Source organism: Gavia stellata, chromosome 4 (assembly GCF_030936135.1).
Source record: "Gavia stellata isolate bGavSte3 chromosome 4, bGavSte3.hap2, whole genome shotgun sequence".
Taxonomy (NCBI): domain Eukaryota; kingdom Metazoa; phylum Chordata; class Aves; order Gaviiformes; family Gaviidae; genus Gavia; species Gavia stellata.
Genome location: NC_082597.1, coordinates 78,171,568 through 78,192,128, shown reverse-complemented (window position 1 = coordinate 78,192,128; position 20,561 = coordinate 78,171,568). Strand labels below are relative to the sequence as shown.

Below are 20,561 nucleotides of genomic sequence, written 5' to 3'. Positions count from 1 at the left end.
GAAGAGCTGCAAACATTAAGTCGACTGCTGTTACCTACTTGTGAGGATTTCTGGTACTGCCTTTCACAGCCACACTCCCCTTTTAAATCATTAATGAACAATCATCCCTCAGCATCCTCCATGCTGCTTCATCCTTTGCAGGTGACTGAATCTACTCCACGCATTTTCTTCTTTTCCGAAATACTCTTGAACAGACTGAGCAGCCGTGTCAGCTGTGCCTTCTGGATTTGTTAAATTTTTGCTATTTCTGCTAGTGACACAATTTTCACCATCACCAACTCATCCCTGTGAGCCAGAAAGCAGCAGGTCATCTCCAGATCACCCATCTGTCCTGGCTTGAGAAGATGCGTGGTTCAGACATCGTCCGCGGGCAGCTGCCTGCTCGGGCAACCAGCCACTCCGGGCAGCTGCTTGCCCTCAGCCTGCTGCTTGTGCAGGCAGGGAGCCACCCACCAGGACAACTGGGAACTGAGCAGCTCCCTCCTGAGCGAGCGCTTCGTGGTTATTCTCTTGCACAAGGAGGTCGAGCTTCCATCGATCCCAGAACATACTAGGTTTGGAGCCCAGGTGCCCGGCAGCCTGGGCCTGCGGGAGCCCTCCTGGCTTGCAGCAAAAGCTTTGCTGAAAGCAACACATTGCTACAGAACAATTCAATTTCAATTAAAAAGGCTTTGCCAATTCAAAATACTTGGAAAGCAAGTGACTGGATCTAGAGCGGAAACCCTCTCTCAGCAACCCAAGGTGTAGAGGATAAAAGGAAACAAAGAAATACAAGCATGCAAAATCTGAGCTTACAGCCAGACAGCACTGAGCAGTGCACTCCCCAAATGCAAACAGTACACGGAGTAGGGACGTGACCACAGGAGTGACTCTAAAGGGCTGACCTTCCCTCCTTCATCCCCATCACCCGTCAGGGACACGCACACCGGCAACTCCACGTTCTGGCAAAATTCAGCAGCGTTCAGCAATTCCTGCAACAACCGTGGTAGATCTCCATGTAATGGAAGTCTGCGTGGTTGAAACCAACAGACGCCCTGACCTACCTCTTGTGGATATGATCATGCTACTGAAACAAGTGTCTTTTTTTCCCCCCCCAAAGCTGGCTGATGCTTTAATTTAATTCTCATATCACACAGAGATATGAGACCTCTATAGACTGACTTCTCCTTGCTTCTGTTTTAAATGTTAACAACACTGCTACATATATAACCATATTCTAGAACTTCCCAGGCAAAACTACTGTCCCATTCCCCATACATGGGTTTTAGCAGAGCTGCATTAGCTTCATACTGCCTAAACATCTGTCCTCATGTGCTTCAGACATTTTGAGAAACAATGGAAATACCCCACCGCTTCTTCCAAGGTTTTGTTCTCTTCAACTAAACAAGGAAACTGCAAGAAAGACTCGTGAGTGGTACAGGAGGAATGAGGCATTTATTTCTTTTCTTGGAGCCCAACAGGCAACCTACAACCAGAGGACAAGGACCACATTGCCCTTATTCTCTAGAGGACATTCGGACCACTGAGGCCGACATTATTTGTCAAAAAATCACTTCTAGTGTTTGTCTCCTTGTATTCCCCATTTGTCTGTCCTGATACATCTACTATCTCTTGCATTAGGCTGCATGATCTTTAGTCCAGAGACCATATTTTTACTGTGTTTGTACAGTGGCCAGTGCATGAAGGCTCTTACCTATCCACGCTAGCAAAAAAGGAGGCTTAGAGATACATGGCGGCCAGTAATAGAAGCAGCTGACAGCTCTTAGCTGCTCAAGGAGAAGAAATTTAATTGCTTTTATGTGAGAGCCACTCTGAGTGCAACAGCTGTATTTTACAAAATACCTTTCTGAGAGATTTCAGTCAGGCTCAATGACAGCTTTTCCTCTTGCCAGCATCGGCTTGATTGCAGCGCACTTGCTTTTTGCTTTGCATTTGGATCAAAGAGCACTAAAGAGCAACCCCCTGCCTAACGACTTCAAACCAGAGGCCTCTCGATCCATTTTGAAGAGCACAGGAGTCGGGAGCGGTCCCCTCCCCACGCCCCTGGCTTGCCGCACCACAGCTCCCACCCTCTTTCTGATGGATGGTCGCTTCTCAGCCAAACCACACCGCCACGGGCAGCCGGTTTGCGTGCGGCAAAGCCGTAACATACTGTGGACGCTTGGCGCAGCTGCCCGCACGCCTGACTCGCAGGCGCAGCCTGTCACGTCGTTGCCACATCGCGCTGCAGAAGTTTCGCTGCAACCACTCGGTAGCTCACTGGCAACAGGAGAAGGCTCCCAACAAGTAATGGTTTAAATCAAAGAATGTGGTCTGAATCCTGCTCTGTCACACGATTAACTGTTTACCTTTTGATTGTCTGTAGTAATTGGGTAGTGGCAAGTTAACGAACTTCACAGTACATGTCGCATATCACCGTGCCACATAGTTGTTTCTTCTGCAGCTGCAGCAGAGCTAAGGGCTAGACTGTGAAATTACCGATAGAAGATAATTAACCCCGTCCCCTCGCCATGGGAGAAAGGATGCCTCCGAGAGACTCCTTCAACCACTCCCCTATCTTTCGCAGATTGCAACGCGCAGCCTTTTTTTAAGAAATACACCACAAAGCAGTCACCCTCTGCACAAGTCCCTGTGCCATCAGCCTGGTACACGCTGTCCCCATGGGCTGCTGGCTCTGGTGCAAGCAACCGCAGACAGGAAGAGGAGAGGCTTGGGGACAGGGGTCAGGTGGCACTGCAGAGCAGGAGCTTCCATACCTTTCACAACTCTTTCCCTTCTCAGTGCATCTTCTGGGGAGAAGGCAGAAGCTAGGACATTTCATATAATTTGTTTTAGTCACCCTGTGGGCTTCAATGGAAACACGTCTTCCCATAATAATAAAATTCTATAGCATGGACGGAGAAACAGGCAAACACCAAAACCCCAGGAGAAACCACTCCTGATGGAGAGCAAACAGCTCCCAGAGTTGCTTCCAAACAATTCATACCGGAAAGAATTCATTTTGCTCCTCTCTAATTACAGGGGACTCTTCCACGAAGCTGCCATTCACATCGGTGTGGGGAAACCCCTCCGTGCCTGTGGTGGGGGACACCCCCTTTCTGGGAAGGAAGTGCCTGGCCATGCCCCCACACGAAACAACCCTGCACAGTCTTTCTGTTGGAAATGTGGCTTTTGCCGTTCTTCTCATGAGCGGGGCCAGCTGAATCCCAGCAGGGCAGAACGGGAGGTGCTGCACCAGCGACCCCGACCACAGCATCACCTGGTCTTTGCTACGCACACGGAAACAGCTCGGTCAGAGAGCATACGGTCCTCCTTCTTTGTGCAGGGTGCCACCACTGCCGTAGCTGGCAGATACCACCCACGGTGCTGCTGGCACCTGGGATGGCTCCCAGGTCTGTGGTCAGCCATAACAGCCGAAAAGTCACTGCCACCTCTTGGGGACCCCCCCACTGTAGTCCGCTGGGCAATTCAACAGCCGCGATTCCCTGGTGGCTTTGACTACCTGGGGACACTCAGGAAAATGAAATTATATTCACTAAATTAAGAACAGAAAGCTGTTTAGATAAATTGTGCTCATGCCTCTGATGTAGAATGCCTCCCTTCCTACCCCTTTAATTCTCAGAATGAGTGTCCATACAGAGTTTTAATGAGGTTTAATTAATCTTGTTTAAAAGGTAGCTCAGATTAACCTTCTTATGTTCCCCCTGTAGACAACCCATGAATTACAGTATTAAAGCACCCTGCCTCAAAGGATTCTTGCACCGTGGGGATGTTTCCTGCTCAGAATTTTTCAATAGCCAAAATTTCTATGCTATCTTTTACGCCAGTTTTAGTCTACTGGCCCAAATGGGTCCACAAAAGACATTTGTACAAACTAATGCAATTAGTTAAAACCTTCTCTCTCTTACTCGATAAAATTATAGGGTCTGCAGGGACATTCTAATTCAAGTTAAGAATGATTTTACTGATTCAACTCTATTTTGTTAAGGATTAAGGATTTGTCTACCGATGAATTTGTACTGGTTTTAATAGGGCAGTTTCATTAATGGAGGCAAACTCCAGGAGACAGACGTGTATTTTAGTATGGTTTAGTTGAGGTTAAACATGTATCTAACTGACTTGAGCTCACACTTACAACTCACACTTAGGTTGCACAAGTAAATTATTGTGGGCTAAAGTAGTCTCAGGTGCTGTAGGCAGCAGCTACACCATAACTCCGTGCAAGCCCACTCTAGCCCCAAGGTAAGCGTTGGCTAATGTGAAGGAGGACATAACATGTAAGCACTTCTCACCTACCACCGTGCAAGACACCACATGGGCAAACTGCCGAGCACCCGATGGACGCTAACAGCATAACTCAGGGCAGTCTAGACAACTGCTGCGGCGTTTGACCAACTCCACCTGAAGCCCTACCTTTGGTTAACTAACTGGTATCCTTCACAGAAGTGACATTTTACTTAATGCGAGGTGCTCTGAAAACGCACTACAAGCGTACGGCCAAAGGGAGTTTGCACAACGCAGACTGCCTTCTAAAACAATTGTGTTTAACTGGGATGGACGAGGTTGTGGTCATGTTCCCTTGAACACCGTCTTTCTGTTAAGAGGAGGGACAAGATGCACATTTGAATTACTATGCCATGGTGTTCATGAAACAGGTTTATATATAACAAAGCAAAACAACTACAACATTTTATGTTGCTTTCCTATTTTTCCGCTGCTTAAGGTTACAGAAGTGGCAACACGTAGTGTTGTCAAATATGTTGAGAGCTAGTTTTGGAGAGTACTTGATATCAAAATAAAACCTGTTCTTTTCATATGGCAATGGACTTCCATTGGCCTTAGTTACAAAGAGCAGGGGAATTGCTCTTGATTGACACGCAAGCAAGCGAAGGCGGTACTTTGGTTAGTACAAATAGTGCATTTAGCACTCCCACCTGGCACCATGAGCCAACCAAAGTATCAGCACCTCTGTGATGTACATTTAGACCTTTCTGGTTCCCCTGTGTTGCACTCAGGCTACTGCCGCTGCCACTTTTTTGAACTCTCCAGTCAGTTCCCAGCTTCTTGTCTTACTACCACAGCACATCCCAACCTGCTTGAGGCAATATCCCAAGATGTAGATTAAATAATTCTAGCGTTTTTGCTGCTTCCATGCAGAAATGATTCCCAGCACCACAAAACTAGCACAATAATAAAAACTATATGAAGAAATTAAAAATCAAATATGGCAAGTACTCCTCACTAGCAAAATGGTCAAGATTTTCTTTCAAAAGGATCTTTTTCCTCCCACAAATGAATGCTATGCCTTGTTAAAAATCATGGCAATACAAATTCATTCCAGGCTAACAAACCTGTGTCAATTTAATTACTGCAAACTGCACTTGCTGATAGAGACAATAAATAAGACAGAGGATATTGCACTGTTTCTACAGAATACCCTGAGGTGTAAATCTTGAGGGCCAGATTCTCAGTTTCACCTGTGTCAATACAAAGCAGTGGAGGACTCTTCCCTTTGTGTCAGGCAGAGTCCTGGCTGTAAGATTTCTTACCCAACTCCTTACATGCCTATGGGGCTGATGCAAACAACACAGACAAGCCACCCTTTCACCAGGAAGGAAGAAAACGCATTTATGCACAAGCCAGGGGAAGCACAGGTTTTTGATATGGTGATTTATATTTAAATAGGGTCTACAGTACAGTTATTTATGGGTTTCCATTTTTTGTGTCTTATAAACCAGGAGTTCAGAAAAAGGTAGAGGAATTAAAAGCATCTTGAAACCTCACGCCCGCACCGCTTTGTTCAACCTATGCTTCACGTCTCAGAGACTTAGTAAGACAACCTCTCAAAAGCAACCACCAAATTTGAAACCTTATGGCCATAAAGAATTGACCCCCGTTGACACACATTGCAGTGTTAGAGCAAATCTGTTCTTCCGCAGGCAGGACCCTGCAGTTTTCCAGTAGCAAAGGGTATTTTGTTTTTAACCACTATGCTGTCTTTGGTTTGCTGTGTGGCTGCTGAGACGGAAAACCAGCAGTCTTTGCACTTGCTTTCAGTTCTTGCAATGTGCTTTAAAGTGCAAGGAGATAAACCTACATTTAGGAACTTTCCAGAGATAACAAATAGGTCCCACCAGACAATTTTACGTATTTATTTTGTCTTCCTTTACAGAGAAAGACAACAGGCAAGAGAGTTCATACGAAGCTCAAAGAGGCCAAAAAGGAAACCACAGGTTTTATTTTTCTCTTCAGAGCTTATGTTTAGCGAGGCCTCATCCCTCAGCACAAGAGACATTGTGCTGTGCTTTTCTAGGGTTTTGAAATACCTCGGGTCACCCAGAGAGATTCTGTGAACTCAAATAATCCTGATGTTAACCAAAAGATGCAGATAAACACTCTGAATCTTCTCTTCCTACTTTCTCAGACCTCAGGAGAGATACCTGGAGATAAGATGTTCCAGTTTCAGTGGCAAAGGTCTTCTTTGACAATATGTTTTGGGAAATAAGTCAGATTGTTTATCCTCCAGTGATAGTTCTGCGCTCTCTGGTTCACAGAGCATAAGGGAGAAAATTCTTTTCTAATGTTTCCTTCTGTTTATCCCTCTCAGTCCACCTTCCTAATTCCACCCAAAGAGAAAGGTCACTAAGGTGAGACTGACAACTCAGTGTGGTTACGTGAGCTCCTGTGCATCTCTCTGTGCTCCAAACCAGTTTTATTTCTTCTTTTACTTCTCTCAATCATGATTTTGTTCTTGAAGGCCCTAAAAGTTAAACAGGAGCATCCTAGAGGCACTTAAGCTTACGTTGACTGTAAGCAGCCACAAAGGATTAACGTTTCAGTTTGTGCTTTGTAACTGGGTCAGGCTATGCCAGCAACAGAAAGTTTGAGTGGTGTAAAACCCTTCTTCCACACCACGGTAAGACTCCCACTGACTTCAACAGCATGGGAATATCACTCCTTCCCCCAGCTCTGGGGCACTGCTTCTTTCCCAATATATTACTGGTTTGTAATTAGTCCAGGTTATAGCACTGGTGAGATGCAGAAGTGGCTCTGCTGGATTGAAGAATCCAAGTCTAATAATTAACCTGAGGATTAATTTCTGATCCTTTAAATGAGGGGTATCCTACAACAAAGCTTCAGATATACAATCTGCTATTACAATACTTGTAACAGCTTTATCCCAGAAATGGAGGTTCTTCTTTCCTTCAAAGAGGGACTGGATAGAGAAGGTATGAGATTTTCCTGCTGCCCCCACCCCTTTTTAAAAAGAAATCTTTGCTGTCTTAGATGCAAAAAAATGGAGGTATCTGGCTCTCTGGGCAAATTGTGAGGCATGTGTCAGGTTGGTGATCCCTTCTGTCCCAATGTATATCCTCTATCATGTCACTGTATGCCAGAGGACTGCTGTGGATGCTGTATCACATGCTAGGGTATTAAATGCATGGCTGGCAAGCATACCTCCAGCAAATAGTTTACTGTGGACAGAATGAAAGATTTGATGCAAAGAAGGAAAATCAACAACCCAAACAATGAAGTAAGGGGCTCAACTTCATTTCAGACCCTTTTATTCAGGAGGTCTTTGGCAGGGGCTGTTTTATTCTCCTTGCCAGAGGGTGGCCAGCTGAGCAAGCAAGGAATGTGCACAACTTGCAATAGGTCAGTAACTTCACAGATGTCAACGAAATCACTCACATGCTGGAGCCAATGAAGCCAACCCCCGCTCAGGTAAAACGTGTGCTTCCTGAGCTTTGCTGAATCAGCACCTACCTCCTGAACAAAGTCCAGGGACTGCTGCAGCTTCCATTTCCTCTTTAAAAAGCTTCCCTTCCCCTCCATAAGGAAAGTGTCTTCTCCTGACAAACGGACAGAGCTCTTCCCCTACACCGTGACAAGCTAAAACATGAGCAATACCAGATGCACCCTGCATTAGTTACCAAATCTCTGCTGCTTTAATCCAGTCTAACAGGACAGACTGGTGCATGTCAGCATGGATCTTTGTCAACCTGTGACCTTCAGCTGACATTACAGCTGCTGTCTTGAAGAATATGACCTGCTCCTTAATTACGTAACACAGCTGCACAAGGCTGTCACGGACAGAAACGGGGAAACTTAGCGCCAGGTTCAACACGTGGTCCAGGGTCAACATCGCTAGCTATGGGAGTCTGGTCCAGTGTCACCGAGTTTGTTATGGAAGAGATATCCACAGCAGACAGAAATAGGGATTAGACAATGTCCACATCAAGACTTTGTCTCTCAGTCTGGGAAATCCATGCACAGGAGCCCGCCATGTGCTCTTTGGACAGCTGAAATGTCATCTCTCTTCCAGCCCTATTCACATGTTGAGTTAATCTAAGTCAAGGAAATTCCATTATTATGACATAAATGTATAAAATTTGCTTTTGTTTAATGTGACATTTGAGTTTGGGAAAAAGCCTTTGCTCTGAAATCCAATTATTGACTAACACTGCTAAGCATGTAAATAGCTCATTCCCAGATCCTCTTCTGACCTTTTCCTGTAATTTCCATTAGATTTTAAACCACAAGTTTGGCAGAACTATTGCCGTGAAAGGACTTTCACCAATGCTACCAGACAACCGTAGGTAACATGCAGAAATAAACGCCCACGGGCAAACTCCCTCTCACTTTGTTATTGATTTCCATCAACAGCTTTGCAATGAGAATAGATTTAGCCTTTTACCCTAAACAGGCATCCACCTTGTTAACACCTCTGGTTGTTGAAGAAAGCAGATTTGCAAAGAAACTGTTTCTTGTAGCACTACTCTTGGCAAATGACTCCACATCACCTCCTATGAACTTTCTAAATCAGGCTGTTATTGAGTTCCCAGCTCACCACTGAATTCATTCGAAGCCGGATCTTGCTCACAGCCAACACAGACTCTCTAAAGAAGAAACCACAAAAAAGCTAGCAGATCTGTTAGCGACAACACTGCTGAAGCCTGGTTTAGAATGTAGAGTTTACCTTCCATCTAAGAAGGGATAAGGCCTGATAGACAACCTTCCTGTGATTTAAGGTTTTCGTGAAGGTACTCTCTCATGTGGAGTCTCTGGTGCCTATTAGCACAGCTGGGTTCACAGTGCAATTACGTGAATTGTTTGATGTCTCATTATGCAGTTAAGCCCATGCTCCCGTTTCTCCCTGAGGCTCCTCTCCTCTCTCCACACACTAATTTCTATGAAACTTCTAGGAATCTTAATATCTCCAATATCACTGTCATTGTGCCACCATCAGCCAGCAGTTTCAAGAAGCATTTGGCAAGTTGGAGGTTAGGGAGAAGGAGACAAGGAGCAAGCAGGCAGTCCTATCGCATTAAGTATCTTTTTCTGAGAAAACGAGGTTAAACACACCATTATAGACTCCAACAAATGTACCCTGTGATAGCAAGGATGAAATACCATTTCTTGACCCAGTAGAGAGAATCTTACTCCTTGCTCCATTTTCATCACTGGCCTTTAGATTATCCTGCTCTTTAAAACAATTTCAGACACAAAACTAATTCATACGGTGATGAAGAGCAAAGAGTCATTTTAACGGTATCCTTTCATTTGCTGTAAATCTAGTTGTTTATTAAAAAAAAAAATCACTGGCCAGGAAAATCTCAACTTCCTCACACCCTTAAGAATCCACTCCTGGCTCTCTCCCTCCCTTCTGCCTCATCCCCCTTCTCCTCAACTCAAGCTCATGCTTTTCTTTAATTAAGCAAAAAAAATTAATATCTTAAACTTGCCTTTTGCCTGGAATTCCTCTCTGTATTTCTCCTCACTACTACTAAAAAAAATAATCTAACACTGAAGGCAAATACCAGTATCTATCTGGTGATAATGTTTTTGTATGAACAGCTTTGATAGAATTTGGTTCCAGTGACCCAATATGACCATGATTCAACCATAAATTGCATATTCACTTTGCTGCCTACTCCAGATGTGAAGCTTCATATCCAGAACCACTAATGCAGCAACATGCAGCATGTCATGGAAGTCGTGTTATTACCACATACACTGGTCTGCTTGCAAAACTTCCTATTTCAAAGCCCACAGTTTCAAAATGAGTCTTTACTCTCACACCCTCTGGATCTTAAGGCATGAAATCTGAACCTCTACAGTCTCTACTTTTAGATATTAGGACCACATTTAATTGCACAGAAGCTCTGGCATTCCGGGTAAGAAGTTTTCAATAAATGAGCAAAATCAGAGCCTGCTTAAGAAGACTTCAGCAATACAGTACAGAAAGACAGATAAAGAAAACAGCCTGAGAAAAGTAACCAATTTACCTGGAGTATTAGCAGCATCTGAATAATAGAAGGTGGAACTCTGGCTCTGGAACGTGATAATGCATCTTCCAATTTAATGTTGAGGGTAATTATATTCCTAAAGTGCAGAAGAGCCAGCTGCCGAACCGAGGGCTCCTTCCCCTTAGAAACAGAAACAAAGCAAGATGGATTATGAGCAGTGTGAAAATGAGTTTCAAAATCCTCTGTCAAAATTCCTTCCTCCACTTCTGAGGGATTACAAGAATGGTAAACCTGAATGAAAAGCAGAGGAAACATAACAAAGGACACAGAGCAGCCTACAAATATGCACAGTGAATTTGATTTGGCAGTAATGAATGCTGCAGACAATGGCTGAGTCTGACTGTGTATGAAGATGATGAGGGGTTGAGGTGGCATGTGGGGGATCATACTTGAGCACAGAATATATACGAATATTTTGTACTTCAACAGAAATGAAATGTACCATATGTTCAAAAAAAAAGAAAAAAAAAAAGTTGGGTTGAAAAAGAGTTGAATTTCTATTATTTCTCAAGAATTTGAGTACTGGCTGGATACTCTCTTCAAATTATGGTGGGAATCCTGACTCAGCCCACCTGTGGATCCTCCTTTTCTCTACGGTTTAGGAGACTTCACTATAAGGCAGAAGCAGAGCTGAAGTTTCATATTGCATTTTCAAAGACATCTTTTCAAGCATCACTTCTCATTGAAAAAAATCTCATCTGAAGAATACAACGCCAGCTCTGCCTGCAGAGGTTAACACCACTTGCCTTATGCTTGATGAGAAGTTGTGTAACTGTTCCCATTACCAGGGCTTTTTCCTTGGGTATATATGGCTGAACATATGTATTCTTGCCTGTGGTTCTGAGTGCTGCCAGACAAATATTAACCCTTCTGGAAGGGCTGATGTTCAGCTGGTATTGGCTTACATTAATTCAGAATAAAAAAGCCTGACCCCACCCCACCCATTCCTTTTTACTTTGTTAATTATTTGTACCGAAGTAAAGGTGGCCAAATCTGCTTCAGTTGCTAATGAACAGAATTTACAAGAGCACATAAGCACCAGCTGGGCTTTTGGAAGTATCCTTAGAACATCAGGCACCTAGATCTACTTGAAATTACATGGGACTTGGCATTCTTACCCCCTCCAGGCTCTTTTGAAAATTCAAGCAATTATTTCCACCTGAAAGGTGAGGAAACTTGTGTTGCTAAATTATTTTCAAAGGCCTCAGAAACACAACAGTGAAAAGGGGTATTTGGTGCAATTTTCAAAAACATCTGAGTGAGTTCTAATTTAGTCAAGTCAGCGTGGAAAAACAGCTTGAGAGCCTACCTATATCTCTAGGTTCCCAAATGCCTTGGATTTAAATTATGTGGCACTTAGAAAAATCTCCCATCGTGTTCTAAGAGGTTTTTAATACCATATTATGTCTATTGTTTTAGAGTTTCTGCTGGTAAGACACAAGTCAATAGGTGAAGTAGCCCTGTATGTTTTTAGAGCTCTTCTCTTTCAGAATCAAATTCTGTGTCAAGCTGCAGCTTTTCCACTGAATTCAGATTTTATGCCTGTAATTAACTGCAGATGCAAATGGTAATATCAATACCATTTGGACAATCATTTCAGGTATGAAGTCCACTTGGAAAAAACTCCACTTGGAGAAAGTTTCCAAAGTTTCCCCAAATATGTTTAGGCACCAAACTCCCGCTAAAATCTGTAGGCATCTAAGAGCAACTCCAGAACGTCACTTATACCTATCTGGTACAGATTTCCTTGGGACTTCAGTGATAAACAACACCCTGTGGCCATCACTAAGTTAGAAGAGTGAGCCTCATCCAAAACAGATCAAGTACCTATTGTGGATTTAAAATTACTGGAGTCAAATTCTGTGCTCAGGTAAACTGGTATAACTTCACTGACTATTGCTGGTCATTTATAGTAGCACAGAATTTGACCTTGGAAATACAATTCCTTTTCAAAAGCGGAGATACTTCAGAGACGAATTCACATCACAGAGAAGGAAATGTATACATTTAAGTCAACACAGCTCCACTTATTTCAATGTGTGCATAGTTCAGTTTATCATTTGTAATTTTTTTGACTTTTAGTGTGAGTTGACAGAAGGACTAACCATCCTCCCTGCACTCCACTCCTGTTTTCAAAGTTCCCCTTCATCTTTTTCACCCAAGCACTTCAAACCGCTGTTTGCATAAATAACTTATTTGCATGACACAGCTATACAGAACAGCTGCACTGGGAGGCTGGCCCAAGGAGAGAGAGTTAAGGATTGCATCAATCTGTTGATGAACCAGTAAAGTTGCTTTTTCCAGTTTTTCAAGATTCTGTAGTAACAGAGTAATATTTCACCTGCACAGGATAGAAAATAGCCTGAAGCATGGGCAGGACATCACTGAAGAAAAAATCCCAGGTTTCAGCTAAGGTATCCAGTAGTTTCTGCCCTGCAAAAACACAAAATAAACTAGTGAACCATTTAGGTTGCAGTCAGTTAACTGCAAAGACTAAAACACGCAGAAAACAATGTGGATCTGCTATTACACACAAAGATGAATCATGTAACAGCTACTATTAGCAGTATGGAATTAGTATTCCTTTCACTGTATCGGATCATTCATTATTTGTGTCTTTGCAGATGACACATTTAACATTCTTAGTAAACTCAAGAGACTTTGAGGTGAAAGCTTACTCAGAAAAACCCCGTGAAGAATAATAAAGAATAATAGCTCAGGTTACCGCCTCCTCTTCTTGCCTACTGGACAAGACTGTGGAGGAGAGCAGTAGGATTAGGACCCAGCAGGTTAAATGTGGAAACATTCCTGCAGAGAAATCTCCCCCACCATGCTCCCCTCTGCCCTCTAAGCCATAAGCCAGCAGAGCAAACTGTGCTCTGTGGAGGTCCTCCACAAACCATCCCCTCAGACTGATCCCTTAGCTTCCCTTTATCTCCACTTACGTACAAAATCTCACCCAAGCTCTATGGAAAAAGAGAATGGTGTTGCGGCTCTACTTTACACTGTAACTTTCAAAGGATGCAGTCAAAACCTGCTATGATGTGAGTTCCCCATGGTCCTCGCAGCAAGGCCACCTCTCTCTCTATTCCCTCCCCAGCTGCAGCCACCTGGAAGCCTCCCCAGTGGAGATCGGAGCAGCTCTGGCCAGGTCCTACAACCGAGTGGGACACGGAGTTCCTCACAGAACATTTCGTAAAACACAGAGGCAAACGAAGGAGCTGAGATCTACGGGAAAGGAAGTCTGGCTCCACAGCTGGATGCTGGCTTCAAATCCCTGTTCCCCAAAACGGCCCGTGGGACCTTAGGCAAGCTCTTTACTATGTCTGTGCCCCTACCCCAACTGTGAAAGGAGAGCAATGCCACTGCACCTCCACCAGCGAGTATTATGGAGATAAATACATCAATGATTATGAGACATTCAGACAAGACAATATGACCTATAAGAAAGCAAATTCAATAGCAATCAATCAATATTACTATTGGTGTCAGAATCATATACTATTCTTAACTTTTGTATTACAGCATTACTTAGGGCCTCAGCCAGGGAACATTTTGCCCAGAATTACACACGCATCACAAAGAAACTCTGCATGAAAGCATCTACACTCCAAGTTAGCAAGTGCCAATCATTTATCACGGGATACTTGATCTCCCTGCGTTTTTAAGCACGTGACAAATAGCATCAGCTCTGGCCTGTCTGCAACTCCTGAATTATTCCTGGGTTGACGACTTTAAGTGCTTTCAGTGACGAATGTGGATCACCATGCTACACTGCAGCTGCTGGCCTGTGAACCACGCCGAGGTCTTCGTTTCTGCACCACCAGGCAGGAGTTCCTTCTGTGTCTGTACGCACTCGTGCACAAGACTGAAAAGGGTGTTCTTGTTTTCAGTTTTTTAAAAGTTTGTCTTGCATTAGTTCTAGTGAAACACAGCAGGGAACCAGGTCCAAAATTCCTAGCAGCTGTAGCAGTAATAATAATACATACCGTTGCATTATAACCTCCATATACTAGTGTTTGAAACACTAAAGTGTTTCAAAGGTATAAATTTGAAGCCCAACCACTCTATGCTTTGAGGGCAGAGTTTTAAAAAGAGTTAAATACGATAGTTGCCCACAAGTTGAGGTTAAGTGGAAACTAAGCCCTTACAAATCTGGCTGCAAATGTGGGTGCTGAACACTGGTCCTTTTCAAATCTTGCATGAAGTCAAATTACCCTGTTGAGATAAACATGCCTTTACTGTCACATGCTTCTTTCATCTTGTGGGCAGCTTGTTTTGTGAAGTGATGGGTTTCTGTGCAGCAGCTCAGAAAGGCTGTTTCACCAGGCAGGCCTTTTACTGGGGGCTGCGGAAGAATTCCTACGGTTTGTTGATGATGAGCATGTTTCACCCGGAGGAACGTGACTTCCGTGTCCTTTCAAGAATATGTTTGTTTTACTGGCAGGCAAAGATTCCTACATTTACCATATGCATTTGCCAGATTCCAGGAAACTGGGTTACTCTAAACGCTCATTTTAATGAAGCACAATATAGTCAATTTTGTATGACATAAACACGCATATAGTACTTTTCACAGTGCTTCTAAAAGTTAATTGAAACTCCTGAAAGAAATACAAGAATAAAAAAATCGTTTCAAAACAAAAGCTAAAATTTTCAAAACCTCCTGCGGGACAAACCCCCTCCAAAGCGTGCTCTGAAGTGATCTTTTTTCTCTTTTGAAAACTTCAACACCACCTGGATAGGGAAACTCAAACCATGGGATGCGAGACAACCTGAGATCTGAGGGCAGGACCGCAGCTGCTGCGGACCCAGGAAGGGAGCCCGCCCTGCTCAGAATGGCAGCTCCCTAGATTTCCATGTTCCCAACATTGTCTCAGGTGTTTTGGGAGCCATGGGATCACTGACTAGGGGATGGACTCTGGGATGCTGCTGCCTCTGCTGCCAGGAAACCCAAACTCCAGCCTTGGAAACTCACATCCATCAGCAGCTCCCCCTGCAAGCTAACAGAAAGCTGTCTGTCAGAAAGAGCTCTGCCTCTGAATCAGATTCCTAAATTACAGCTACCCTCCTGTAACTTGCCAGTTTTAGTGAGCCGACATTTCCGAGGACGGACTTGGAAAAAACATGACCAACCTAATCCTCACCTTACCAGCATTTCTGACCATATTTTAAGGGACAACCACAAAATAATACACCAAATTCAAAACCAAAATAAACTTAACAGCTTGCTGAAATTTTTTATTTGCTGAACATGCTCCTACATTTGAAAGCCATTTAGTGGTCTCACATTTCAGTTTTTCATCTCAGCTTGGATCTCAAACATCAGAGATGGTATTTTTGATTTTCAAGCTAGTAAAACCAGAAGAAAGTGGGTTTGGACTTTGGTAGGTCTCTGCATCTAATGTCCTGATTCATAATTAAAAAACAACTTCCTTTGTGATTTACAAAGCAGCTATGAAGGCCTCGAGAGCCTTACAGCTCCCCTTTTGCTCTCCAAGCTGTTATTTTATATAACTGAGGAATTCTGTGTTCAGCTTAGAAGAGTTTGGGTACTTTTTTTGGAGTATTTTTTTTAATGTGAAATTTGTTCTCTTTTTGCAGTCTTCAGGGCTATTGTTTTTTCATCAGAAAAGCTGGGTCCCATACCACCATCTTAATCTGATCAACTGTACTGTCAGTAATGAAAAGTCACATTTAGGCTTTATAGATAGCTGAAACTAATGGAAACAGTTGTCTCCAGGCTACTGCCTAAACAGTATATTTAGACTAAGTGGTATTATGACTGCAGCTTTGGAAAAGGAAAGACGCATTTCTTTATAATTGCCTCAAGACTCCCCAAAGATCTTTAGACTGTTTACATGGGCAATAATTCTTGAAGATACTGCGAAACCATTTCAGCCTCTGATGACGTATGCCTATGTCTAGGACAAAATGGCATATTTAACAGTACATCTAAATGGCGCACAATAGCATAGGACACGAAATGAGGGTGACTGTAAAATGACATATCAGGTAGAGGTTATCCTTGATGTTTACTTCCATCATGTCTGACCTCATTTATGTAAGCATGAATCCAGAATAACCCTTAAAACAACCTGCAGCATTAATTTGGACTTAGCCAGACACTTCAACTAACTGGGATCTTAGTGCTTGGTTTTTTGTTCATTAAGATATCTCACTCTATTTTTCCACTTTTCCTTAACATTGAGCAGGCTATAACCGAAGGAGAAGGAAGCATCCATGCTGGAGGTAATCTTTCTTTTAGTCCCTCGCTGCTGCTCTAGGCCCTTACCTCTCCTTCATGAAAGCCAATGGGAACACCAAGGCGGGACACAACAACAGATAGCAGGAATGAATTGATACAAGCTAATCCATAGTCCCAGGAAGATAGTGGAAAGCATCACACTGCCTCCAGAATGCATTTGCTAAAACTCCTGTGACAGACGTAGATAGCCATGCTAAAATCCAAGTTACCTTCATAAAACCGGATCTTGTCCCTTAGGATCACCATGCCTTTTGTGAGCAGCTGATTCTGTAAATAAAATATAGACTACCTTTACTCATTCTGTATTTCCCTACACCCACCATATTTCACATTTTTTTCATTCTTAACTTTTGACAATAAAGGGGGTCTTTTCTTTTAATAATCAATTATCAAAGGACTCCTCCTGTGTCCATCTTGCTTAAATGACTTGGGACACTCGTCAAATGATGATATAATCACCTACTGCTTTCAGGATACAGCACATATTCTGTGTGGTACAAAGTGCATCTCAAACTTCAAATGGCTGACCCACAAAGCATGTACTCTGCCTTAGAGAAGCACAAGGAATACTGCTTCAATAGACAGTGTGTACTTACTGCTAAATGTCTTTCCTACTAACTATACTACAATTAACTTAACTGGTTTACTCAGGAACTTAAATTTTAAGTTAAAAGAGAATGTCTAAAGTCTACTGAAAGACAGCAATGTCATACAGAAACACAGTGACTGCATAAATCTATTCCACGGCTTGGGCTTTCACTATCTAACTATATAAAATCCAAACCTCATTAGTCCGTAAATGTCAGAACACAGAGAAGTTAGTGGACATCTCTGTATGGTTTTAAGGGGCTCCAGATCAGCATTTAGAGTGGGTGGAATGTTTTTGCTCAGTAGCATATAACGCAATCTGATTTAAATGAAAGAAAACACATGCCTACCTGTAGATATTCAGTGAAAAAGGATCCCAGTTCTGTTTTCAATAATTGCCTGTATTAAAAAGAATAAGAAAAGTATCTGTGTAACAAGCAAATCGTATTAGCTGTGCACTGCATGGAAAAGCAGAAGTCACTAAAAGCAAAATATGTTCATATGAGCACAGAGCCTGTCAATAACGCCTAACTAGAAATTGAGCAAACGGGGTCAATGATACCAAGACTTCAACCAGCATTTCTATGTGTTGAAAGATAATCTGCTGCATTTTTAGATGGCTCAGTTGCAGAAATACATATGAAAGGACATTGAGACTTGACGAAAAGAGGATGCTTTCCATCCTACAGCTAACCCTTCTAAAAATGCTCGAGTTGTTCTCCTGCTGTGCTGGGGTTTCACCAGCACCCGGCATTGCAGACGTGGGAGAAGTCCTGGCCCTCTCTGCCCATCCACAGGCCTGAGCCAAAAACCGAGCACATGACTTGGCTGACATGTTCAGAGCCAAATCATCCCTGTCTTGCGTAAGGTTGAAAAAAAGAGCTATGACAAAATGTTTAGAGAGAAACCTGAAGCAGGATGATATTCTGTGGGTTTTGTTGCAGGCATGAAACTTGGCCAGTTTTCATTGTAAGGGTCACGATATTCCAGTCAGGAGACCCACAGCAGCTGAAGTTTCATACGGTTTTGGTGAAAAAGCAGGTAGGAGTTTAACAGTTTAGCTCTGCCTTTCATGATTCCTCTACACTAAAACCTACAAGCAATCTCAGAGAGCAAACCAATCTCACATGCAGAAGATTCCCACAAACAAATTCAGAAACTGAATTCAACCCAATCCGCCAGCCCAACCTTTGTATCCAGATAAAACTCACTACATTGCTAAAGAGCTGTATGTCATTTAAGTCTCACATGTCGGATGCTAGATGTACTTCTCTGCACTCAGGTCGCTATTTAGATGCGTAAATGAGAGCTCGGACCTTATGAAAATGTAGCCCCAGCTGGGCTTTCTGAACATTTGCAAATCTGGCCTGGAGCTCTTTTGAAAACCTGTCTCTCTGGGTGACCACCTCAGGTCCCATGAAGAAATGAGGTCAATTTCAACTTAAAATCGAAAAGCCCACTTCAATTAGGGTAGTTATGTAAAAGTTATATATTCAGTGGCATGTTACCATCTATCCCTTTGGGTTATGTCTTTAACTAACAATAACTAATTAATCAAATTATTTAACTAGTAAACAAATATACATCCGGTTTAAAAAGTCCAGCATATCCCTACGCTCCCTAAAAAAGTCTGCAGGAGTTAGATCTGATGTTTTTAACACCACATGCTTCAGCACAGCCTCTTGAGATCTTCTGAAAGTTCAGGGAAAGGAGGAGCAGGTCAGTCTTTAGGAGGCCGAAATACAGTATCTTATTTATTTATCCTTAAGCACATGTCCACACTGACCTCATAGCACTCCGTGGAAACACTCTAGGCATAAATGAAATAGAAAATAAACAAAAGGAAGGGGTTTTCAGATGCTGCTAAGCATCAAAACCCTTTTCTGCTAGAAACCTGATTAATTCAGACAAACTATCTATGGACAAAAATTTCCAAAGCCAGCTCAGGCTTTAGCCATAGGTCTCTCATTCACATAAACGGCCACTTTACGGCTAGACCCCTTGGCATGATGTTGCAACATATGGGAGAGGACAACCCTTGCAGTGCCCTGAGACTCCATCCTCAATGGTACCCGCTGACAAGCCCTTGGCAGGGGTTAAAACCCACCTCCCCCAAAGACTGTTAACGTCTTAAAGCCTTAAGAGTACGTCAGTGAGTACAAGGATGCTCTAGCCAAATCGTGCCATGCTGGGGATTTACTGTCCAAGGGGTGTGATTTTTTTATGGACCGCAAGCGATGACACTAAAGGTTTTTCTTACTTTGAACATGGATAGATGAACCATTTTCAGGTTAAAATAACAAGAAAGTTGCAGTTTTGAATTCTCCTATGATAGAGACAATTTGTTCCCAGATATCTCTTTGTGCCACATTTAAAAAAAAATACTGATACTTTATGCTGACAGGTTTTGCTTAATTTTCTACCCTCTCCTCAAGCTAGCAGGTCTTTGAAGTCTAGTCCTGGAGTCCTCATAGTCTTGAACAGCTGATTTACAAATACTTTCTCTTTTCATATTTTAGGTTCTACTGATAATTCCTGGTATTTAGAGTAGGAAATACAAAATGATGCTCTACTTATCCAATAACTAGCCCTCTGATAAAACAAAATCCAACGACATTTCCATTTTTTCAGCTGTGAATGAACTGAACAACCAGTTTGTAGTTAATTATATGCACTGGACTGCATCACACCAAGGAGCACTATGGCTACACCAGCATCTCTGTTTACAGGGTGGAAGAAGAACTGACAGCACAATTAATGCATCTTGCTCTTTGAATCCTTAATAATACCGATACTTCACGCTGCTTTATTAATTTCTCGTGAAATAGTGAAGCCCTCAGGCCACATCAGAACACTGGTGTTTGCTGTTCCCTGCACCCATATTAATTTAAAAGAGATCCACAACAAAACTGGATCCAAGACATTGCTTGCAATTTTGTTTTCATTCTTGCTTCATTTCCTTTAACAAAAATCAGTTAGGTTGTCACCTGTCAGATCCTGGATAATGCAGATTACTGCATAACCTTATCTACATATGTGGACATCATGGTGGAAACCAGGTAAAAATCTGATCAAACTTAAAAGAGAGCCCTGATCACATAGGAGATTTTGTTTCAAGTGCGTATGATTTTGAAGCTAGCAATTTTGCACTATTATGAAGCTTGTATATCACTGGTATCAGGTCTACATTGCCTATTTAATGACTTCATAAATTTCAGATGATAATATAAATTCACATAAAAATATGCTAAAAGAGCTCCTGACTTTTTTGTATCTCCCTGCTGCCGCTTCTTTGGTTCATTTTGAAATTAACTGTTGTAACATTACTCAGAATGGAAAGTCTAACACTGTATAATATTTGATTTTAATTTTATTAGTTAAATCAAGTTAAATGA

The 20,561-nt window shown here is 42.6% G+C and overlaps 1 protein-coding gene across 1 annotated transcript in view; it reads right to left on the bottom strand.

The window, feature by feature from the left end:
- Positions 1-20,561, bottom strand: part of PRR5 (proline rich 5) — a 51,277-nt gene that overhangs the window by 16,562 nt on the left and 14,154 nt on the right. Inside the window, exons 3-6 of the mRNA XM_059816509.1 lie at positions 17,517-17,565; positions 16,788-16,845; positions 12,652-12,743; positions 10,290-10,430 (exon numbers count right to left, since the gene is read on the bottom strand). Coding sequence (XP_059672492.1) covers positions 10,290-10,430; positions 12,652-12,743; positions 16,788-16,845; positions 17,517-17,565 — 340 coding nt within the window. The remainder of the gene's footprint in view (positions 1-10,289; positions 10,431-12,651; positions 12,744-16,787; positions 16,846-17,516; positions 17,566-20,561) is intronic.